Source organism: Microtus oregoni, unplaced genomic scaffold (genome assembly GCF_018167655.1).
Source record: "Microtus oregoni isolate MIOR12 unplaced genomic scaffold, Mior012 000002F_ref0000024, whole genome shotgun sequence".
NCBI classification, from domain to species: Eukaryota; Metazoa; Chordata; class Mammalia; order Rodentia; family Cricetidae; genus Microtus; species Microtus oregoni.
Genome location: NW_024543061.1, coordinates 76,155,210 through 76,180,264, shown reverse-complemented (window position 1 = coordinate 76,180,264; position 25,055 = coordinate 76,155,210). Strand labels below are relative to the sequence as shown.

At 44.8% G+C, this 25,055-nt stretch overlaps 1 protein-coding gene across 1 annotated transcript; it reads left to right on the top strand.

The window, feature by feature from the left end:
- The first annotated feature begins 709 nt into the window (after window positions 1–709).
- On the top strand, window positions 710–18,306 carry Erp27 (endoplasmic reticulum protein 27). Its single transcript, XM_041678602.1, has 7 exons — window positions 710–803; window positions 1,001–1,101; window positions 2,855–2,992; window positions 12,306–12,422; window positions 15,266–15,391; window positions 17,626–17,823; window positions 18,262–18,306. The coding sequence occupies exons 1-7, from the start codon at window positions 710–712 to the stop codon at window positions 18,304–18,306; spliced, it is 819 nt and encodes a 272-aa protein (XP_041534536.1).
- Window positions 18,307–25,055: the final 6,749 nt, after the last annotated feature.

Below are 25,055 nucleotides of genomic sequence, written 5' to 3'. Positions count from 1 at the left end.
GGATCCTGGGCTAAATGGGACGGAGAAAGCAAGCTCAGCACCATCTCCGCTTCTGACTGTGGATGCAGCGTGACCGGCTGTCTCGTGCTCCTACCAGCACGCCTTCCTCGCTGTACCCTCAAATTGGGATAAACCAAAGCAAACCCTCCTCCTCTGAAGTTGCTTTTGCCAGCTATACTATTTTGTCTATAAAAGCCATATGTGTCCATCACACATTTTGATGTCTAGGCAACCGCATGCACACAAGGCTCTGCTTGTACTTACAGGCCGACATCCTTCATCAAGCCCTGTGTTGCCCCGATTGTTCATCATCTCTCTCACACAGGCCTCAGAATTTTCCCATGTCTCACCACTCTCTGTTTCATACTTAAATCATTGATAATTTGGGCCCACCTCTCCCATCCGCGGTGTGAGCTGGGAGACACTGGATCACCTTACAGCCTTATTTGTAGCTTCCTACTTAGATTATTAAGAGGCATAGAGTACTTATATATTTTTTTATTAAATAAATGAACTAAGCTGTCTTTCTCCTGGTTGGATACGTTCCAAAGCCCTGCCACTTTGAGTCATTTATCACAGAAGGTGAAGGTTCCCCAGGAGCCAGCTGTAAAATTCCCACAGTGCTAATAACCCACAGCCATTTCACTACACCGGGCTGTCCTGGATCGGTACCCCCAAACTCAACATCTAGGGTTGGAGCAGGAGAACAATGAGAATCTCCAGGTCCAGATGCCTAATCCTTTCATTTATCCTCATATGCCGGCTGATCCCAGAAGTCACAGTAGATGCTGAAGAAGCCTCAGGTAAAAATAAAAATACAAACCAAAAAAAGTGCGGGGGTGGGGAGGGTTGACAGTTTGGTTGCCATCAGGAAACGTGTCATGAGAAGAGAAGGGATTATGAAAATCCTCTGGGTGTTTTAATTCAAACCTAGAAACTTCTCCAGAAGTTTCTGAGTAAAGGTGTGTATTGCCTGGCATCTCTACCCGTCCTACTGCAGATGGTCTCAGCAAGACCCGGGAACCCATATGGCTCACAGATATCCCAGCTACCGAAAAACTCATCAATGCTGCTGAAGTCGCCGTCATAGGCTTCTTCCAGGTTTGTGGAAACAAACATTCTACTTGCTACACCCTATGGTCAGGCATATTCTGCCTTAGGGTAGCCGCTAGAGTGATCTGCTGGGTTAGGGACACTGATCCGGAAGCAAGAACTCTCAGACCCTGCTGCAGCCTCTTATCTGAGACCCCCTCATTTCAAAGCAGTCCGCGCTATGATCAGGTCTTCCTCGGACCTGCCTTGGGATCTCTAAGTTTCCTGACTGGGTCTCCTTATCTATGGGCACTTTGAAATGAAGTGGTGTCTGCAGGAAGTGAGCCTCTGTCATCCCTGGCCGCTGTCCTAAACAGCCTCAAACCGTACCTAGGTGTCCCACCAATAGGCAGAAGTGAACGCACATGCACTTTTAAATTTATGTTCTGTGATGTATTTGAGATAAGGTCTCATAACTCAGGCTGGCCTAGAACTCTCTATGTAGCCACTGCTTCCCTCAAACCCACAATCCTCCTGCCTCAGCCTTCTGAATAGTGACGTAATATGAATATGCTATAATGGGACTAGCCGGAAAGATAGGCTAAATCTATCTCCTGTGACCTGGAAACACTTCTCACAGGCTTTGCTAAACCAAATAGACAGATCCTCAGTAATGTTTCTTGCCCTCTTTGAATACAAAGGAAAGTGAAGGGGTCACTCACGTATTGGCTGTTGGGTAATGCAGACAGCCTTAAACAAGAGGGGCTCACTCTAGCCTTTCCTTCTCTCTCCGCTGATAGCACCTGGCAATCCTCAGAGATAACCCAGCCCTATTCTCTTACCTCAGACCTTGTATATGTTCATTCCTTGATTCCAATTCACAGTCACCATGCCCATTAGGTGTACAAAACTAGAAAGAACCACAAAAAATAGAGAACAGGAAGAATGAAGTAACATAAATAGCCACCAGATGGCGCCATTGGGTTCTTGAGAAATTCTAAAGTTTAGAAACCAGAGAGCCAGTCAACAAAGTTCCACAGCTTCTAAATGAACAACCCATTTCCTTTCAAAAGAGCAACTTGTCAACTCCATCTCGTTGATCCCAGATGCAAGACTAGCAATCTTCCCTTCTCTTTACACACACCCCTAAGCTCAGTGAGGTGCAGGGAAAATGTGGCATACCCTAGAGCGTCTGCAGACGAGCATCCTAACACTGCCCGGAAGACAGTGCCAGTGTCTGGGGAGGACAGCCGCCATCACTGATGAGTGGCTTCCCGGCTCCCTAACTGCAGGCCTGGGATGCCATAGGTGTGTGGACCAGTGAGTACCTTCATGCACAAACTGAAGGACCCTTGAGAGAAGAGGACCTCAGTCCCCCGCACGTTCCCAGTGACCGTGCTAAGCACCTGTTTCTTAATTTTGCATCTTCCTGTTCCTCCACAAACTGTTCCCAAAACATTTACCTCCCTAGGTATATGAGTGGCTGTGTAGCCCAACTTCACAGACCTCTGGACGCCAAGTCCTCCATGAACTACAAGTAGAATTCAGGCTGCATGATAAGGCGGCACAAAAACCCAGGATTAGACACAGTTTTCATAATGACCTATAAAACTCACACAGCCGGGGAAACTAAAAAATACTACTGCAAGTATTACCGACATGTGTAAGAGTGACTTTGGCTTTACTAGACCAAATCAAGCCTGCAATTTCTGGCGTGTGCATATTTTTCTTCCACGTCTCTTCTCTCAAAAAAGACCTATGGGTCTCTCTCTCTCTCTCTCTCTCTCTCTCTCTCTCTCGTTGTATGTTTGTTTTGCTGTAGGATTTAGAAGCACCGATAGTGTCCATATTCAGCAGCATGGCACAACAGTTCCAAGACGTATCGTTCGGAATGAGCAACAGCTCTGAGGTTCTGAGCCACTACAACGTCACCAGAAACAGCATCTGCCTCTTCCGAATGGTAAGCTGGGTGGCAGCTCCAGCCCTCTCCTGGTTTCCGCTTGTGAGGCGGGACAGAATTCTGTGTCTTTAACACTGTTGCTGGTGTCAAATTCAGGACCTTAGCTGACAAGGCTAGTGACTCAGATGACTCCAGAGGCCAAGTGCTGGGCTGAGGGGCACAGAGGATGGGAAGGCAGAGCCAGGTGTGAGAGTAATAAACCTGCGAGGTCCCTTACCAGGCAGAGAGGGTGAGCGAGCCTCTTAGCGTTTGTTAATTTCAGTTCTTACTTCTATAAAAATAAAAGGTCTGACCATATTATCTCTAAGGTCATACTAAACACTGAAGTTACACACATTCACACAAGCACCTGCACACACACACAGAGAGAGAGAGAGAGAGAGAGAGAGAGAGAGAGAGAGAGAGAGAGAGATGGGGGCGAGGCAGAGAGAGAAATAATACAGGAGTTTTATGCTCTATAAATACATGTGTGTCTGAGTGTGAGTGCGTGTGGCAAGTTTTCACGTAGCTCAGGACGGCCACCGATACATAGATGATAATTATCTTGACCTTCTGACCCTCCACTTTGCAGATGCTGAGGTTACAGGTGTGTGCTATCATTCCCTATTTATGTCACACAGGGGAAACAAACCCAGAACTTCATGTGTACTGGGCAAACACACTACCAACTGAGCCACACACCAAGCCCCGCGATCTTACATGTTGAAAAGCTGACCTATGTTCAGCAAACGTTTCATTAGACAACTCGTGTGTAAGGTACTGATAATAACAACATATCGAATATACACTTTGTTCTCAGAACTTAAAATGTAGGAAAAACTATAACAAATAGACTAATAGAAAAACCACTCTAAAGCTAGGTCATGTGGAGCTCACCCTTTATTCCAGCACTTGGGAAGCAGAGGCAAGCAGGTATCTGTGAGTTAGAGGCTAGCCTGGTCTACAGAGTGAGTTCCAGGACAGCCAGAGCTACACAATGAAACTCTGTCTCAAAAAAGAAAAAAAAAATTAGAAGAAAACACTGTAAGTGGTTTTAGGAGAATGAAAATAATATGGAAATTCAGAAAAATAATAGAAAAGAGACAATCGACAGGGAAGTATATGTTAAAGCTGGGCACTGGAGCAGAGAAACGTGGAAAGAGGAAAACTGAAGGTAGTCAGGAATCCATGATGCCAGCTTGACTGGATCCCAAGGTACGAGTTACAGAAAAAAGAAAATACGACAGGGAAGTTTTATTAGACCATGTTTGTGCTAAAGCCACAGTGCCAGAGTTCTGTGTTTGTACTTAATTTGATTGGCACCAGAAAGCTCCCCCAAAGCCTTTGGATCGGGAGAGTAGCGTGGACAGAAAGGAGATTTAGCAGGATTATTTTGGAAACAAAGACTAAGATGGATTGTTAGGCAGAGATGTGAGAAGCAAGAGCTCTTGGTAGCTCAACAAAATAGACTATGTGAGACTTAAGAGTCTGTGGGGGACGGAGAGTGCCAGAGCGGGGACGGAGAGGTGCCAGAGCTTAAGAGCACTGGATGCTCTTGCAGAGGGCTGGGGTTTGATTGCCAGCATCCATGTGGCAGATCTCAGCTCCAGTTCCAGGGGCTCTGACTCCTTCTTCCCTCGTCAGACCCCAGGCACACATGTGGCACACATACATGTAGGCAAAATAACCATATAAGTATGTTTTAAAGAGACAGAAAGGGCCTGCTGTTGAGGAGTCGTGGCAGAGAACCCGATTTTGTGTTACACCCTCGGTACAGTTCGCTCGCCACTGTACATACGCGAGCCTGTACAAGGCAAGGGCCTGGAGATTGAAAGAACACACAAAGAGACCTGGGTCATTCGAAAGGAGATCAGCCGAATGCCATTTATTCAACCTTGGGGAAATCCTTATGTACCTAGCTACTGTATAAGGATTTCCGCCCAGGCAGGTGGGAAATTACCATACCAACGCTGGAGTCAATGCCCTACAGCTAATCACCAGGCGGGGCAGGGGGAGCACAGGAACAAACAGGATGCTTAGTTAGCTGACCAGAAACTGTCCTCAAGATGCACCCCAGGAACAAGGGTAGACCCGGGCCCTGCATCCCAGCACTCAGGAGTCTCAGGCAGGAGGACCAGGAGTTCAAAGCCAGTCCCAAAGGAGGCACTAAGCAGACCTGACAGTAGCGTGAACTCTGCTTACAATGTATTCCTTATGAAGCCCTGTTGGTGGCTCTCCTAGGACCTTAGCCTCTGTTTTATGTTGAGCACTAGTGACAGCTCTCCTCCGAGCAAGGCTTGGGACTTGGGTGGACAAAATTTTTGTGCCGTGCCAGAAAGCAAACAGGCTGGTTTTCTGCTGCTTCACTAGCAGTTCTGGGAAAGGTGGGAGACTTCTCAGGCCAGCTGTTGCGTAAACACTTTTCTCGGTTTACATTTTCAAACTTTGGTACATATCTTAATAGGAGTATTGTTCAGGAGTTCAGAATAACTTTAATAAAGAAAAAACTGAGATCTTTTTATTTTATACTGGGAAACATGAGCCTATGCCAAACTTTCTGGGACCTTCTTCCAACCCAGATCCACATTTTATTATTTGCAGCTTTTCCAAACTTGGTTTATTTTTATGCGTGTGTGTCTGTGTGTCTGTCTGTCCATCTGCCTATATGTGTCTCTGTGTGTAGAACTGTGTCTATGATAGGCACTATTATAATCTCACAAACTATGAAGAAAAGAATATTATTCCTGCCAGGCAGTGGTGGGCACATGCATTCAATCCCAGCACTCAAGAGACAGAGGCAGATGGCTCTCTGGGACTTAGAGGCCAGCCTGGTCTACAGAGCAAGTTCTGAGGCAGCCAGAACTGTCACATAGAGAACCCATGTCTCAAAAAATCCAATAAAGCAAAAAGAGAAAAGAAGAGAATGTTATTCCTGAATTTCCAGTAAGAAAATTAAAGTTCTAGCAGATTCAAGCAGCTCTCCTAAGGTTCACAAGTGTAAAATGCTGCCCAATTCCATGCTCAGTCCCCCCTTTCTACTGCACTATAGTAGTTCTCTAAGGCACGCAAAAAAAATTCTTTTTAAAACTAATTTAATGATTCTTCTACATTTACACACGCATCTCTGTGTGTCTGTGTACCTGTATGTATTTGTATGCTTTTGGGGTGCAGCAGAGGCCAGAAGATGGTGTGGGATCTGCTGGAGCTGGAGGTAGAGCTAGTTATGAACCACCTGAATTGGGTGCTGAGATCTGAATTCGGGTTCTCTACAGGAGTCCCACGTGTTCTTAATGACTGGGCCATTTCTCCAGCCCCCAGAGAAAATCTCTATCATTTTTATACTATTGTATTTATTTAATGTTTCTTATTCTGAAGTCTACATTTCAAAAACTTTACCCCAAACCATTTCCCGAAGCCTTTGGTATTAATTAATCAAACACCATGATTACAGCTCCGAATCTAGATACTATAGAGTTTGGTAGTGAAAGGTCAGAATTTAGGGTTACTTTATTTCCAACAGTAAGAATATATTTAAAGATAAGATGAAATGATAATTAAGTACAAATACACTGACTCATTATTATTGAAGCAACAAAAACTATGTGGATCGCCAGGGTTTCTATTGCTGTGATGAAACATTATTACCAAAAATAACTTGGGGGGGTTGTTTGTTCTTACAATTCCGACGTTACCCTCTATCACTGAGAGAAGTCAGGGTAGGCTGAAGGAAGGCAGGAACCCAGAGGCAGGAGCTGAAGCAGAGGCCATGGAGGGGTGCTGCTTATTGGCTTGCTTCCCATGGCCTGCTTAGCCTGTTTCTTATATAACTTAGCCCGCCAGTCTGAGGGAGGCACCTAACAGTGGGTTAGGCCCTCTGTTCAACCGTTAATCAAGAAAATGCCCATCAGTCTTGCCTATCGTCCAGTCTGAAGGAGCCGTCTTTCCAACTGGCTCTAGCCTGAGTCAAGTGGACAGAAAGTAAGTCACTCTTCAACTGTGGCCTTGGCTTCTTGTCCACCCTCAAAATCTCATATTAATATCACAACAGAAAGCATAAATAACCTGAAAAGTCCCAGTCTTTAAAATTTCAAAAACTTCCAAAGTTTAGTCTCTTTAAAATATCCAAAGTCTCTTAAAGAGTTAAAAATCCCTCTAAAATAACCAGAGTCCCGTGAATACTCCAAAGTCTATGGCCTCGTGTAATAATAATAATTTTAAAAGTTAAATATTTTCTTACTCCAAGAGGTAAGAACCAGGGCACAGCCACAATCGAATCAAAGCAAAATCAAACTTCGGCAATATCGGTAGCTTGCTGCCCAGTGTCAGGGACTCCCTGTCTTCTGGCCTCCAGAGGTCTTGGGAAGCTCCAGTTGGCCCAGGCTCTGTCAGTCACAGCACACATGGCTTGTCTGGGAGGCTCAACCTGGCTCCACGCCCCACCTGCCACTGTACTTGGTGGTCGTCACACAGTCCTGGCATATATATGCTGGGGTCTCCAGTGCAGCTGGGGGGCATCATCACAAATGACCTCTGTGGTGGTTTGAATAGAAATGCCCCCACAGGTCCATAGGGAGTGACACTATTAGGGATTGTGTCCTTCTTGGAGGAATCTCACTGGATGCAGGCTTTGAAATCTCAGATGCTCAACCTGCACCCAGGGTGGCTTTCTCTTCCTGCTGCCTGCTTATCTGAATGTAGAAATCTCAGGTCCTTCTCCAGCACATTTCTGCCTGCACACCACTATGCTTCCTGTCATGATGATTAATGCACGAAACAATCCCACAGCAGTTAGGATTTAAAGGGGTATTTATTTTGGGGGGTAAAACTCACAAAGCACCAACTGTCAGGAAAGGAGCCTAGTCGCAGGAGCAGGAGCAGGAACCAACCTCTGGAACCAAGAGAGCGGGCCGAGGCTTGCCGCTCTTTTTTAAAGATAAATAGACCACACCCCAGTGGGCTGGTATTTCAGCAGCTATTGGCTGAAGGAGTGGAAGGTCCTCCTGCAGCAGATGATAAAGAACTAAACCTCTAAAACTGTAAGCCAGCCCCAATTAAATGTTTTCCTTTACAAGAGTTGTATGGTCCTGGGATCTCTTCCCAGCAATAGAAACCATACCTACTCAGCCTCTACTGGTCTCTCTTCAAGGACTTTAGCCTTGTCCCACATTGCCAAGTCCTGGTGTTCTCCATGAACCCTTCACACTGCCAAAGCCAGTAACATGTGGAAGAGTTTTATATGCTACTGAGTTCAGCAGCCAACATGAGATTCCGTCTTGGCCCCTCCCAACCATAGCTTCTGTGTGATGTGAAACACACCCTTGAGGAAGGGCTTCTGGAAGATTTCACCTCAGTGATGCTGGGCTCTTCTTGGTCACAGCTGATTCTCCAGCCGCAGCTGAGCAGATGTGCATATTCTCAATTTAAAATATCATGTTAACAGCCGCTCTAGAATCCTTGAAGAGCTTCCCAAGCCAGGCTCTAACATCTGCATCGCTCTCAATATTCTCTTCCTACCCCCACCCCATCCCCACAAAATAACTTAAGCTCTGAACTCTTGGCTTTCCCATCCCAAAGTTCCAAAATTCCTTTACAGTCCTCCCCATCAGAACGATGTTATATCTGTCACAGCAATAGTCCACTGGGGCACCACTATCTGTCTTAGAGGTTCTGTGACTGTGATAAAGACCGTTACCGAGCACAGTCTGGGGGAGGAAAGTATCTGTTTGGTTTAAGTCACAGTTCAAGGCAGGAACTTAAGGTGGGAACCAGAAACAGAGACCAGCTAGAGCAAGCCAGCCAGCAGCAATCCTCCATAGTCTCTGATTCAGTTCCTGCCTCCAGGTTCCTGTCTTGACTTCCCTTGATGAGAGACTGTCAACCTGGAAACCAAATAAACCCTTTCCTTTCCACATTGCTTTTGGCCTTGGTCTTCACCACAGCAATAGAAAGTAAAGTGAGATTGGGCACTTGCTCTTCAAAACTAGAGCAGGCTGACTTGTAGGAAGGTTCCCAGGAAGCATTTCGGCAAAATTCAGGGAACAATAAGAAGTCGCATATGACAGTGCGGCTCTCAAGGACTCAGGTTGTCTGATAGAGTGACAGCAAGGAGACCCTCTGTCTCTGTATAGACCTATACGGAGTTAATCCTCCCAGGGATCCTGTCTCTGGAGTTGATAAGCCATGAGCGTGCCCTAATATTTGAATGTTTGCACTACTTTGGATTTTCTTATTCACTTCTATTTTAACGTAAGGTGGATATTCTTGTCATTTTACATTGTTTCTTACTGAAATTTTATATATAAATTATGTTTCCCTAAAAAAAAAAAGAAATAAAGTTAGCCCAAGTTTGACCCAATGGAATATAAGAGAAACACAGTAAGTCTTTCTTGACGCTTGTACAGTCATTTTCGAATGTTTAGTGTGAGATGTACCTTACCAGACATGGGAAGTCAGAAGAAATGACTGTAAAAAATAAACCAGTAAATGAGAGAAGTAGTATGTGTCAAATCGTCAAAACAGTTTTGTAATGTATGTGTGTAGCGGGGCGTGGAGGTGCACACCTATAATCCCGCCCCTTAGGAGACTGACAGGAGGAACCATCCTTGGCTACACAGCAAAGTTAAAACCATTCTGGGCTATAGGAGACAATAAGAAACAAAACTCTGTGTGTGTGTGTGTGTGTGTGTGTGTGTGTGTGTGTGTGTGTAAAAATGGCAACTGAATAGTGCATATACTATATATATATATATGCATATATAAAATTAGAGACATGAAGGAATTGATTAAAAAATCATTTCTCAGTGCTACTTAAGTTACTTTATGACTGAACTGTGATAAAATACTATACCTGTAGTATAAGCTAAGATGAACAGGGCATGGTGGCACATGCCTGTAATTCTAATACTACAAGAAGTGAAGCAGGGAGTCAGGAGTTCAGACTCATCTTTGGCAACAAAGAAAACCAGTAATGAGCCTCACTTCCTGTCTAAAATAAATAAATAAAAATAAAACTAGGAAGAGCATAAATAACTAAGGCGAGTTTTAATGCAGTTTTCGAAACGATCGTTAGAGCACTCACAGGAATGCGGGCACCCTCAGAGCAAAGGCTAGACCGTGCTGGGGTCGCTGCATGCTCAAAGTGTCCAAAACAAAACAAAACAAAAAATTAGTCACCGGAGCTCAGAGCCCTTCCAGATGCTCTTTTCTGCTTTTGGCATCTCTCTCTCTGGGGAGGATATCTTCCAAACACTAGCAAAATAGAGGTTTAAAAACGTTCCCACAGTCTTGCTCTACGATAGAGCTTTCTCTCCAGTGCATTATGTAAATGGTCCCTTTGGCTGACAGCAGACTTCCTGTTCTAGTGTCGCCTCCAGGATCCCTACACACGAATGAAAGAACGAATACTCCTGAGTTTATTAGTTTAGGAAATAATGAAATAGTCGGGATGTTTCTGTGGACGATCTAGGGAGCCTGCAAGGGACGTGGTGGTTTAGGGCAGCACTGTCACTGCCCAGGATAGGAACTGTATCCCTACTGCGCACCCTCTGTCCCTCCTCGGCATTCCTGAGCCCAGAAATCCACCTGGAGTTCTTGGCGCCTCCAGTTCTCCAATTCTGGGAAACCTGAGGAACTGCCTGGAACCCGGGCTGGAGGGCAGCCCTGGCCCACGTGCAGCTGGGCCAGCTGCACACAGGAGCCAGGCCTCTGTGTCCTAGAAAAATAATCTTCAAGCATTTGGACGAATTCAGTATTAAGTGGGCTTTGATTATGATGATGAGGATCTGAGTGGTTGCAATAGCAAATTCCTAAGTGTGAAATATCCTGCCAGCTGGCCAGCCCCGCCACAGGCAGCAGAGAAGATTGAAGAGAACAGCGCTCTCTCTCTCTCTTGTTCTCTCTCTCTCTCTCTCTGTTCTTCCCTCCCCCTCGTGTGTGTGTGTCTGTCTGTCTGTCTCTGTGAATATGCCCCTGTGTCTGTGTCTTCGTCTGTGTCTGTGTGTTGATACGTACCCCCACGAGAATGGGTGCTGGCAGAGACCAGAGGGCCCCAAACCCCTGTAGTTATAAACTACTGGGGGTCACCCAACCTAGGGTACTGAGAACTTAATTCAGACCCTCTGAAAGAGCATCAAGTTCACTTAGCCACTCTATAACCCCCTGGTTTAGTTTTGTTTACTTGAGACAAGGTCTTGTTCTATTGCCCAGCAGGGCCTGGAACTTCCCATGTAGCGCGGACTGCCTTGGACTCCTGGTAATCCTCTGCCTGGTCCTCCTAAGTGCTGGGATTGAAGACGGACCACCACAACCGCCTGCTCCTTATTCTTTAGTGGTTTGACAAGAATATTGGGAGTAAAAAGCTGAACAAAGTCCACGGAAACTCTACATCCGTACATCTTCTCCTCAGTGTTCCTACTGAGCGTTTGGACTTTAAAAGAATTGCGTGTAGCAGGCGTCTTCACCCTCTTCTCACCCACTTCAGACTCTGTGCAGCAGAGGCACCTCGAGTTTCTGGTCCTCCGGCCTTTCCTTCCAGAATGCTGGGATTACAGGAATCAACATGTCTATTTCATGTAGCGCCGGAGATGAGACCTAGGGCTTCCTGTAAGCTGGGCAAGCCTTCTGCCAGCTGGTCTACACCTCTCCAGTCCCATGTCTGTGTGCTTGTTATTGAGAATTGAACCTAGGAACTCACACACAGTAAGCAAGCAAGCACTCTACCACTGGCCTATATTGATGCTAGTACTTCACATTTTAAAACATCCAGTGCTTTGAGTGGGTTTTGCTCCCCCCAACAAGATTCTAATTTAAAAGTACATTTTCTATACATTGGCATTTATTATTTCATGTTTAATTGGTTTAAGATAATCTAAGGTTTTTTTTTCAGTATTTTTATCTTTGTGTGTATGTTGCAAGGTTCAATAGGGAGTTCTAACTGTCAACTAATAGTAGGTTCTGGTAACAAAAGCTATGTGTCACATAATGGCAGTCTTCAAAGGGATAAATAAAGCTTGAGCAACTCCCCAACCAAAGGATGAAAAAAGGAATAATGGGAAGTAACTAAATGAAAAATAAACCAGAGGTTAAGAAAATGGAATTCAGAACAGCTGCACTGATGGAAAATGCGTAATTCAATATATCAGTGATTATATTACATTTTTTAAAAAGCTCTTAAAAGACAAGTAGGGAAAAGTGTCAACGAGGGTAGAAAACTTCCGTCCTGTCTTTGGAGCTGTGCTCCATGCCCATTATATAGTCAAATTCCGTTTACCAATAATCTCTAAAGATGCTGCAGGGACCACTCGGTCCTTTATTGTGCCTTGTTTCCTTTCCCCAGGTTGATAATGAGAAACTGCATTTGGATGCTAAAGACATTGACAGCTTAGACGCCGCCAAGTTGAAGCAATTCATTTACGTGCATGGCCTCCACTGGGTGACAGAGTACAGTCCTCTGGTAAACACTGATTCCCTATGACCAGTCCTTTCTGTTCCTGTGTCACAGAGGGTCCTGGTCCCCACAGGAGATGTGTTCTCTCCACTGTTAGTGTCCGTCACCGAACACCTCGCGTGCTGTTTGTGTTGACACCCTTATTAACCCTTCAAGATTGATAGATGCGTCCTTCCTTATTTGACAAAACTAGATGACCTTCAACACAACTCATAAGATAAAAAAGCCTAGAGTGCAAAGTAAAGGTATCTGGATCAAAATTTTCAGAATCTGAAGTCTTGTGTGAGTGTGCTCTGTGAAGGTCACTGGCGCTAAATCACCTGTCTCAAGCTATGACCAAGACTGTTTTTATTCATTGATTTTCTTGTTGCTGCTACAAAGGCAGCCTAGGGAGGGAAGGCTTTATTTTGGCTCACAGTTTGAGGGGACACAGTTCATCGTGGTGAGAAGGTGTGCAGGTAGGAACGTGAAATAGCTGGTCACAGTGCATCCATAGCCAAGAAACATAGAGATGGATACTGGTCTTCAGATCACTTTCTCCATGTTTATTTTGTTGTTGTTGTTTTGTTTTGTTTTATTCTAGCCAGGACTGAAGTCCATTGGTTGTTCTACCCACCTTCATGGTGGCTCTTCTCTCCTCAAGCCCCTCTGGAAACACCCTCACAGACATGACCAGAGTGTGTCTCCTAGGTGACTCTAAATCCAATCTAGAAGCGGCTTAAGAGTGGCCATCATAGCTTTCTTTACCTAGAGATTCACTCCTGTCTCTGCTGTGCCCACAGAACTGCATGTGGACTCAGAAAAGATGGCCCAATGCTTCCGGTGCACATGACCATGGTGTAATAGTGTCCTAGATGCAGGGCAAGGACACAAATCCCTGAGTTCTTAGGTCTGGCCCAGCGCTCACCTTACAGATTAACTTTGTGTCTTTCTCAAATTTCACATTATTAGGGACAACCAATCCCATCAAGAGAAAGTCAGGAAAGAATCTCTTTAGAGAAGCATGCTTAATTTTTATTAGGACTTTCACATCTCAGAAGTAATCCCTTCTTGTTTGGAGCTGCCCCCTCGACTGCTGCTAGTTTTTGTTCAGGCTGGTATGAATATTTGTCCTAGAAAGACTGGGCAGAAAGTCACAGCCATGCTCTGCTCCTGCACGTACACCCAATGCACACACTCTGTGTGCCTTTGCTGTGCAAATCAGGCCGTGCCTGTTGAGATGAAACCAGCTACTTCCGTGCTCCCATCCCTTCGGTAAAGAGAGCTCTGTCTTCTGACTCCTTAGCTCTCGTCTCTCGACTCTTCCCAGGAGTTTTTCTGCTTTACAAAAGCAGATGCCACCCTGAATTGAAGTATCATGAATCTGTTACTCTAACTACCAAGACTATTATAGCAAGAATCAATTATTGTCCATCCTGTGTCCCGAATGTAAGCTGAACCCATTGATAAGGTCCAAGACAAAGTCTGTAGGAATACTTCATCTGACCACATTGCCTTGCCGGTGGTTCCTCTGTGGCCAGCTGCAATAGAAAAGCTCACCCTGATCCTAGGGGTCAGCCAGTGGGCAAGGAGTGGCTGGATGTCTCTGGAGAGATTGCAGGCCTTTACTAAGGTGATGTCATCTGCAGGCTTCACCAGGGCTGAAGCAGCTGGTTGAAAGAAGGTTCACTAGTGTGGCCAGCAACCTGTTCCTGCTGTTGCCATGTAAATCCATCCTTAGGGCTGCTGTTGCTATGCAAATCCATCCTTAGGGTTCCCTGACAGCTCCTTACTGGGCTGGCTGCCCCCAGAGTGAAGGGTGTAACAAAGAGCTATGCATTTTATGGCTTAATCTTGTACTTTCTGTCAAGCCCACAACTGTCCTTTCAGTTACTCAGTTTCATTATGTTTAGTGAGGGGTAGGGGATCGACACAGTTGTCTGAAGACCGGATGGTTGTATTTAGTTTTAAGATTCATTTTTATTGTTTTTAACTATGTGCATGTTGTTTGTCTGCGTGTGCACCGTATGCATGCCGGTCTCTTGCAGGAGCCAGAAGAGGGTGTCAAATCCCCTGAAGCTGCAATTAAAGCCAGTTGTGAGCCACCCAGCTTGGGTGCTGAAAGGAGAGCCAGGTCCTGTGCAAGGATAGTACATGACCTCAACCCCTAAACTGTCTCTCCGGCTCCAAGATAATTGTACTTTTTTAAAAAAGATATTTATTTTATGTATATGCATATGCACCTGAGTAAATAAATATATGTGCACCACATGTGTGCATGAGCCAGAGAGTGCCAGAGGAGGGTATCAGATCCCCTGGAGCTGGAGATACAGGCAGCTGTCAGCAGGCACCATACAGATGTTGGAAACCAAGCCAATGTCCTCTACAACAAGGGTTGATGTGCTCTTAACCCCTGAGCCATCTCTCTAATAGCCTGGTGATTTTACTTGTTAAAAATATTTTTATTTATTTTTTGATAATTCTATACATGTATAAATGCATTTTTACCACATTCAAGGGGGTCAAACTTGTAAGAGCCATCGTAGAGGTTATTTGCATTTATTCTGTTCACTGCATTGGCATATCTATGTATCTCTGTCCCTCTGTCTCTCTACCTCTCTGTCTCTTTGTATCTCTGTCCCTCTGTCTTTCTGTATCTCTATATATCTCTGTGTCTCTGTCTGTCTGTGTCTCTCTCTGCCTCCTTGTATCTCTGTCCGACTCTCTGTATCTCTGTCCCTCTGTATCTCTGAATCTCTGTGTCTCTGTCCCTCCACGTCTCTGTCTCTCCCTCCCTTCTTCCCTCCCATCCTCCCTTCTTCTTTGTCCCTCTTTGTATCCTTTTTCTAAAACACATTTTAATTTCCCAGATTGCAGCTGGCTTATTTAACGCCATGGTTCGGACCCATCTGCTCCTGATAATGAACAAGGCTTCCGCAGAGTATGAAGACAGCATGCAGACATACCGGAAGGCAGCTAAGCTCTTCCAGGGAAAGGTGAGTTGGGAAAGGTCACCACCACAGGAAGATGGGGCTGGGGAGAAGAAAAAAAGGATAAGAAGAAAGGAGTGGGAGGCAAGAAGTGAAGATTTTGGAAATTAAAGAGACTTTATATTGTCATTGTGGGAGACAGTAAGTATAAATATGCAGAAACCACATCACCTAGTCGGTGTCTGTTTCCTCATGATAACCTCTGAAGGCCGGGACAGAGAGCTGAAACCACTTCTCACGTGAGTTCCTACACAGCACCTGGAGCCTACCTCAAGTGACCACGATCCTTTCTCTCCCTCCCCGCTCCTAGGTGTATTTCTCTGAAACCACCACCCCCATCTACCCCTGCATCGCAGACCCCAACTAGAGGCCTTTCTAACGAGAGCCACCACATAAGCTGTCTTGGGGAGCACTGGTCCCCTGGTGTGGGGAGCACTAAGTACTCCTGAATACTCAGAAGAGCACAAGGATTTCCACCGTGGCTAGACGTGGCTTAGTAACCACGCCTCCACTCAGCTCCCCTGCTCATCTGGGGTTTCCTTCTCTGCATTTCAGTTACCCAGTCAACCGTGGGCTCAGAGTAGTAAATGGAGAATTCCAGAAGCAAGCAGCCCATGTGCTAACAGGGCTTTCACTGTCATGTGTTTTTACAATGGTTTGGTTTTGTTATTAGCTATTATATTCAAAGTGTGCACATATAGCAAGGAAGAGCACTATCCATGACTCTGGGGAGCCGCCGGAGTGCGGGTTCTTAGAATATGTCTAGAAAATAACATTCACCAAAGGCATACTATGTGCCACAATTACTGAAGGCACCATCCCGTTTCATCTCTGCCCCCACCAGTACATTTTACAAATATGAAAACTGAGTCTCAGAGAAACTAAGTTGCAAAAAAAAGCTAGGAAGACAGAAGCAAACTTAACCCCATCCTCTGCCTTCAGACACCAAGCTAGACTTTCTTGCTTAGGGAGTCATCAATCTTCAAAGACAGAAGACTTTTTTAAAGATTGTTTTTATTTTTAATCAGGAGGTGGGGAGTAAAGATGCCCAGAAAGACTGTAAGAGAGTTTTGAATCTCCTGAAGCTAGAGTTACAAGGGGTTGTCAACTACCTGGTGTATTCTTAACCTCCGAGGCATCTCTTCAACCCCAAATTCCAATTTTTATTTTTTTTGTTTTTTGTTTATTTGGTTTGGTTTGGTCTTAGTTTGCTTTACTTGGTTTCTCTAGATAGGGTTTCTCTGTACAGCCCTGGCTGTCCTGAATCTGGCTTTGTAGACCAGGCTAGCCTCAAACTCACAGAGAACCATCTGTTTCTACCTCTCAAGTGCTGGGATTAAAGGCACGAGCCACCATGCCCAGCCAAAAATGTGTAGCCCAGGCTGGCCTTGAACTCACGATCCTCCTGTGTTCTCCTCCTCCTTCAGCAAATCCTACCAGCCACCACAGCTGGCCAAAATTCTTGTAGTTAAATTCAACTAAAGGATAAATTTAATTAAAGTGAAATTTGAATAAAATACCAAAACAACAAAAATAATTTTCAAAATCATTTCATTTTAATCAAAATGTGTTTATATGAGAGGGGGTGGGATGGATCTTATATAGCTAAGGCTAACCTCAAACTTGCTGACTTGTTATAATTAAATGTGACTTTGAACTCCTGGTCCTCCTACCTCTGCCTCTCTGTTGACTGATGTTTCTGTCCTTCCTGATCCGGCAACTGTTCAGTCCCAAATCAATACACAGAGGCCTACATTAATTATAAACTGGTTGGCCTATTAGCTCAGGCTTCTTATTAACTCTTATAACAACTTATATTAGCCCAAAATTCTTGTCTGTGTTAGCCACATGGCAAGGCAGTCACATCTTGCTTCTTCTGTGTCTGACTTCCTCTGTGTCTGGATGACGACTGTAGACTGACTCTTTCCTCTTCCCAGAATCTCCTGTTCTGGTTGCCCCACTTCTACTTCCTGCCTGGTCACCCCACCTCTACTTCCTGCCTGGCTACTGGCCAATCAGCATTTTATTAAAATACAAGTGACAGGATACAGACCATTTTCCCACAGCACCTCTCAAGTGCTAGAATTTCAAGTGTGCGCCATCATGCCAGGCTTTAATTTAGACTAAAATCATATAATGCAAACCCTAATTTCAGTCTGTGTAGTGACAGCCATTACTAGTGTCTCATTGTCCCCAGGCTGTCAGCAGGACCTTTTTCTTGAATGTCTTCCCAACTACAGGTTCTCTTCGTTCTGGTAGACAGCGGCAAAAGGGAGAATGGAAAGGCGATATCCTACTTCCAACTAAAGGAGTCTCAGCTGCCCGCTCTCGCCATTTATGAAACCGAGAATGACAAGTGGGATACACTGCCCATCACAGAAGTTACAGTGGAGAAAGTCCGGGACTTCTGTGACGGCTTCTTAAAGGGAACACTGCTGGTGAGTGCAGCCGTGAGATAAAGCACTTGGCACCCTCCTCGGTGTGAATTTCATTTCCGAGCAGGGCGACTTTAAGGAGATAGTTAATGGGACGGTGTTAGCTAGAGACCATCACTTGCAAAAGGTTTGTGTAAGCAAACTCAATTTGGGATTTCTCCATTTTCTATTCAAGGACCGATGGGAAATAACTTAAATCCACACTCCATTCACTAGTGGTACCTTGGTGCCTTAGGCAGGTGGACTGCCACAGTGTGAAGCTACTAGTTTGGGGCACGTAATAAGTTTAAGTCCAGCCAGAGCTGCATAGTGAGACCTCTTCAAAACACAAAAGCCGTATCAACAACAGAAGAGCTCAGCAGTTCAAAGTGAAGCTGGATTTAAAGTTTTTCAGGAGTAATTAAGTCTGCGCTCTAAATTCAGCATCACTGTGTTTTTCAGAGAAATCACACAGCTGAAGAAGATGCCAGGAAGGAGGAGCTCTGAGTGCTCCCTGGTCCCTCTGCTCACTGCGATCACGTGTCTATCCTGTGTTGAATAAAAAGGGGCACCAAATCTAACCTCTCAACAGCTAACGCAGGTGTTCTAACAAGGGGCGGGAGGTCCGCCATGCTTCCTTTGTGTCTGAACGTCTCCTTTTCTTGCCTCTTTTGTTTTCAACTTCCCATCTTCTCCTTCCCACAGCCTAGTTTCCCACTGTGAGTGAGTTCTGAGGAGAGAGGGACTTTAGGAACTTGGCATCTCCCTGAAGGAGAAGCGTTCCTAGAGAGAGGCTCTTCTGGTGTATCACTGACATTGACTTAATACCCTGCACAAGGCTTGCACAGCAGTTCCTATCCCTTTGGGGTCATCCAAGGATAGAAACCTCACCCTCCTCATAAGCACATATCCTTCTCTGACTTGGAGCCAAGAACAAAAAACATGTTTGGTTTTTTTTTTCCCCCTTCAAAAGTTAAATGATGTCTCCAAGTTTCTGAACACATCTGAAACAGCATGTTATAAGCTACATTCATTTTGTGATAGCAGCTCCCTGTGCTAATCAGCAACCCATGAAATAAATAAAATCCAACACTGTTAAAAGAAGAGTAACATCTCTCCAAAGCCACACCCTTTGGAGGGAACCCAGCTGCCCAGCTCAGCGGTGCACGCCCGCCCTCCAGGGCTCTGTTTCCCTTTAGGTCACCCACTGATGTGTTGTTCCCTGTGCGGGTGGGACCCGACCATCCTGCGTGAGGATTTATACAAATGTGGCAAGAGAACCAGGGAGTCAAGTAGGTAAAAGGTTAGGAAGAGACAGAGGGGGCGGGGGCATTTGGCGCCAAAGCATGTTGGGGCTAACCATGGTTCCTGGCAGGAAGGTGTGCGGTCCAGCACACCGGGGATGGGGATACAGGGGTGTTTGACAGTGGGTCGCTGGCCCACAGGCTGTTACTGTCAACACACAGATGCTACATTGTCGCAGCCCTCCCGCCCCCTCCGGGCACTGGCTCTAAAGAAAAGTGCCTAAGTACTAAGGAGCTGAAAAACTCACAGCTGAACAGGAGGACGGCTTCAAGTGAAGGACAAGGAGTGAAAGGGTTGCTTGTTCCTTTCTGTGGGCTAACCCCATGGCCCCTGGGCGTGGTCGGTAGCTGGAAAGAAGACTGTGAAAACCAGTCTTGCAGTTACACAGGAACCAGGAGCTTGAGGGGTCACTGGGTCCGTCCAAGGACCCCACAAAGAAGCACAAGAAGCCCATCTTAGAATGCTTCCGACATTTTGACATTTCCATTCAGGAATTCTTTCTAATGGATGATCCCCTGCCGAGTGACGTTTCCCACCTCTAGGGATGTCTTTTCTTACAACTCTGAAATTTCTAACGCTGCCTTGGCACCATCCCCTAAGGCAGTGATTCTCAACCTTCCAAACGCTGTGACCCTTTAATACAATTTCTCACGATGTAGCTACCCTCAACCATAAAATTAGTTTCATTGCTACTTCATAAATGTAATCTTGCTATTGCTATGAATCATAATGTAAATATCTGATCTCAGGATATCTGATATGTCACCCCTGTGAAAGAGTCTTTCTACACTCTCAATAGAGTTGAGAACCCTAAGGGCACCTTCAACTCCACGTGTTTTTCCTTTTTGGTGCTATTAGGAATTGAACTTGGGGCCTTGGGCAGGCTGGATGAGTGCTCTACCACTTAGTCACACTCTCCGGCCATCTCCTGGTTACTTTTAAGCCCATTCACATGGTCTCCTGTCCTCCATACCACCCAACCTGTTATCATTTTCATTTCCAATGTATTTATCACTTAATCATCTTCCTTCTTCTCCTTTCCTCAATTTTCTCTATTTCTTGCTTAAAATAGTAGTACTTCAAATCTTACTAAAGCTCCAAAATTATATTTAATAATGGGCTGATTTTATCACTTTATCCTAACATACCCTTCCTCACATGCTGATAGCCAACACAGACTCCATAAGTAATAACAAAACGGCAGCTCGTTTTGCCAGTTAATGGCATTTTTTGTTGCAATTTTGTCAGATGTTATCTCATATGCTCATGTTTGTGTATTTGTGGTATTGAAGCAAATTATTTTTATCAGCTCGAGGCTCTTCAGAACTGCCAGGAATTCTCCATATCTTCGTCAGTGCTAATCCTACTCTTTGTAACTTTGAGGTCTCAAGACCAGAGAATGAAATTCCTTGAGAGAAGAGATTTGGGTTATTTCTGTGTCTATTTGAGGCCTTTGTGTTTCCTCCCTGTGTAACCAGTTGGTCTTAAACTCTAGACTTTCCTGCCTCCCAGTGCTGGGATTAAAGGTGTGTGAAACCAGAGTCAGCAGAGGAAGAGCTGGGGCTTACTATAACTTCTGCCACTTCTAGATGCTTCCTTGTCTTTGCTTAACCATTTCCCAAGACTCTATATTCTTTCCCTGAGACGGCGCTCTTGGCGAGGTTTCTAGAAGCCTCTCAGATGTTTTGTGCCATGAATTCATTCATTAGCTCTCATTGGTAAAACCCACCCCTTCTTGGAGACACGAAATGTGCTGTTACCCCTTGGAACTAGGAAGATATTGGCAGATTTAGAGGACAATGATGGGGCCATACACACTGGAAGAACAAAGCAAAATAGGAAAGTTTGGATTTGACTTCTTTCTGGACTTTTGGAGAACCATTTGTTGTTGTTGTTGTTTCTGAAGGTTAATTTAAAGTTTGTTGAAGAAAGGGTGTTTTGAGATTCCAGGGTAATGACACATGTTATGGGAAGCTGCTCATTTGTTCCTGGCTGCTTAGACCTGAAATAATCACTCAGGAACTATATTATTTGCCATACTGTTTGGCCAATAGCTTAAGCGTATTTCTCTCTAGCTCTTACATATAGAATTAACCCATTTCCATTATTTTACATTTTACCGTGAGGTTCGTGACCTACTGTCAAGGTTCCAGCTGGCAACTCGTGTCTTTCCCCTCTGGCAGCTACTCTGCCTTCTTTCTCCCAGCACTTAGTTTAGTTTTGCCCACCCAGCTCTACTCTACCCTATCACAGGCCAAGGCAGATTCTTTATTCATTAACCAATAAAAGCAACATATAGACAAAAGGACCTCCCACACCAGAAACACATCAAGGAAAAGTCTAAAACCCTTGACACCATATTTCTTCTCTACATTACATCATTTCTCCAATTGTCACACTTATGGAAGCAGAGAGGCCTCCCTTACTGAATTCCTTAAATTTCTTAAATTAATGAGACTTCCCAGTAGAAAATTTTGGAGATGACATGGGTATACAAGGGAAGCACTTCCAGCATTTAGGTGGTAACTTGAGCAACAAGGCTGTGTGGGCAAAGCCTTCACTGTGGTTTCCATGAGGAAAATTGGCTAGGAAGGGGGAGGGTAAGAAGCTAGATGAAGAGTATGCCCAGGATCCCAGGTATAGGCACTGTCCTTAGTTGCCTAGACCTTGGCTCTGGGGTGAGTAGGACAACAAAACAGTAGTTAGAGCATAAGATCCCATCAGGAAGGAAGGCAAGGTAAGGACTCTATATGAGTTAGTTTGTGTCTGAAACATGAACAGCAGATGATTTGTTTGATATGTCTAGGAACTAGCCAGCCATGGTTCCCTTGGATTCCATGATCCCAGGCGCCATGCATCTCCTCAGATAAGCACGGAGACTTAAGTAGGAGCTGATCTGTTGAATCAAAGGCAAGAGCTGCTCTCTCAAGGAGGGCAGGACACCTGCCCAGCAGCCAAGTACCTCTGACTCTCTGGCGTTAGGAGAGAGACTTCACAAGTTGAAGGAAAACTTAGGCCAATCTCAAGCACATTATTGTGGAATTCCTTGAAAACTGAGGAGATATTTCTAGGATCAAGAGGAAAAGAAATGGTTTTACCAAACATGGTACTTTCAAAACCAAAATAACAGTTTTGGTAGGTGCATGAGTTCAACCGCAGCAGCCCTGGAATCCACAGGTAACTCCGTGTTAGTCATGGCTCTCTAGCAGATCAGAGCCTCCAGAATGAATCTCTCTCCGTAGAAAGTATTAGAATCACTTACAGGCTATGGACTAACTAATCCAATAGTGGCAGGGCTGTGAATGATAGGTCCACAAGTTTAGAAGTTGCTCAGTCCACAAAGCTGTTCTTCAGTAGACACTGGAATCCTAAAGAAGTAAGCCCTAGATTCTCCCCCATCAGTTAAGAAATGGACTTGTCTTAATAATAAAAACCCAGAGTCAGATATAGGGGATAATCCTGAAAGATCAGAGAAACAGAACAGCTAGTCACTAGCTCTTACCTCTACTGAATCCTCAGACTAAAGGGGCAATCCTGTTCCTGAAAATCCTTAGACTGGATGCCCTGATCTCCTGTCTCCTTCTACCTTACATTCCTCTCTCAGCCCAGCCATATCCCCTCCTGTCTCCACCTCCCCAGTACTGGGATTAAAGGCATGTGATCCCAAGTGCTGGGACTAAAGGTGTGAGTCACCACTGCCTGGTCTCTATGCCTAACTAATGTAGCTGACTCCACTCTCTGATCTTCAGGCAAGCTTCGTTTGTTACAACACAAACAAAGTGTCACCACAAGCCAGGGCAAGAACCAGCAGTCAAAGAACAAAGTCTTTCCTCCATGTCCCTATATACTTCCAGCAAGTGTGGCCCAGATTAAAGGTGAGTCTCCCCACTTCAAGATTCAAGTTAAAGACAGACGTGTGCCTTCCCTACTTGATATCTGGATCATAGGTGTGTAACATCCTACCTCAAAGGTAAGACTAGAAGAGGATTCACCCACTTCAATTCAAGCAAGAAATCTCTCACAAGTGTGCCTTCCATTTCCAGATGTAGTCAAGTTGACAACCAAGGATAGTCATCACACTCTCCCAAAGATAAGAGCACAGTACAACAGGAGGACATTAGAAAGGGCTTAGTATACTCTACAACACATGGGCACAGGAGACCACTTCCTACGTATAACCCCAGCAACACAGACATTAAGGGCCTCTTTGAATAAATGGGACCTCCTGAGACTGAGAAGCTTCTGTAAAGCAAAGGACACTGTCACTAAGACAAAAAGGCAACCCACTGACTGGGAGAAGATCTTCACCAACTCCGCAACTGACAAAGGTCTGATCTCCAAAATATATAAAGAACTCAAGAAACTAGACCGTAAAAGGCTAATCAACCCAATTATAAAATGGGGCACTGAGATGAACAGAGAATTCTCAACAGAATGGCCAAAAGACACTTAAGGTCATGCTCAACTTCCTTAGCGATCAGGGAAATGCAAATCAAGACAATTTTAAGATACCATCTTACACCTGTCAGAATGGCTAAAATAAAAAACACCAATGATAGCCTTTGCTAGAGAATTTTTGGAGAAAGGGGTGCACTCATCCATTGCTGGTGGGAATGCAAACTTGTGCAACCACTCTGGAAAGCAGTGTGGCGGCTTCTCAGGAAATTCGGGATCAACCTACCCCTGGACCCAGCAATACCACTCTTGGGAATATACCCAAGAGATGCCCTATCATACAACGAAAGTATATGCTCAACTATGTTCATAGCAGCATTGTTTGTAATAGCCAGAACCTGGAAACAATCTAGATGCCCTTCAATGGAAGAATGGATGAAGAAAGTATGGAATATATACATATTAGAGTACTACTCAGCAGTAAAAAAACAATGACTTCTTGAATTTTGCATTCAAATGGATGAAAATAAAAAACACTATCCTGAGTGAGGTAAGCCAGACCCAAAAAGAGGAACATGGGATGTACTCACTCATATTTGGTTTCTAGCCATAAATAAAGGACATTGAGCCTATAATTCACGATTCTAGAGAAGCTAAATAAGAAGGTGAACCCAAAGAAAAACATATAGGCATCCTCCTGAATATTAACCTTCATCAGGCGATGAATGGAAACAGAGACAGAGACCCACATTGGAGCACTGGACTGAAATCTCAAAGTCCAAATCAGGAGCAGAAGGAGAGAGAGCACGAGCAAGGAACTCATGACCGTGAGGGGTGCACCCACACACTGAGACAATGGGGATGTTCTATCGGGAACTCACCAAGGCCAGCTGGCCTGGGTCTGAAAAAGCATGGGATAAAACCAGACTTGCTGAACACAGGGGACAATTAGGACTACTGAGAACTCAAGAACAATGGCAATGGGTTTTTGATCCTACTGCACGTACTGGCTTTGTGGGAGCCTAGGCAGTTTGGATGCTCACCTTACTAGACCTGGATGGAGGTGGATGGTCCTTGGACTTCCCACAGGTCAGGGAACCCTGCTTGCTCTTCGGGCTGATGAGGGAGGGGGACTTGATAGGGGAAGGGGGAGGGAAATGGGAGGCTGTAGCGGGGAGGAGGCAGAAATCTTTAATAAATAAATTAATTAATTAAAAAAAAGAAAGAGCTTAGTAGAATTATTATATATTCTCCTATGCTCAGATGAGGCCATCACAATCAGGTTGAATTTAGATCTCATTGCTCTTGGGCTCTCTGCCTACCAAGGTTCCTAAGGGCAGATTTTCTAGGCCAGTGATGACTCAGAAATCAAAGCATCATATTTATAAACTATCCCATCATGCATTTGTCATGGAGCTTTTTCCCAGCTCACCACATGAGGTCGTGCCTCAAAGGAAGACTGTGCTCATTAAATCTGCATCAATACAGATGTTTGGGGTAGATAAAGGGTAGAAGCATCATTCATTCATGCACTCTATCATTCACTTTGATTCTTA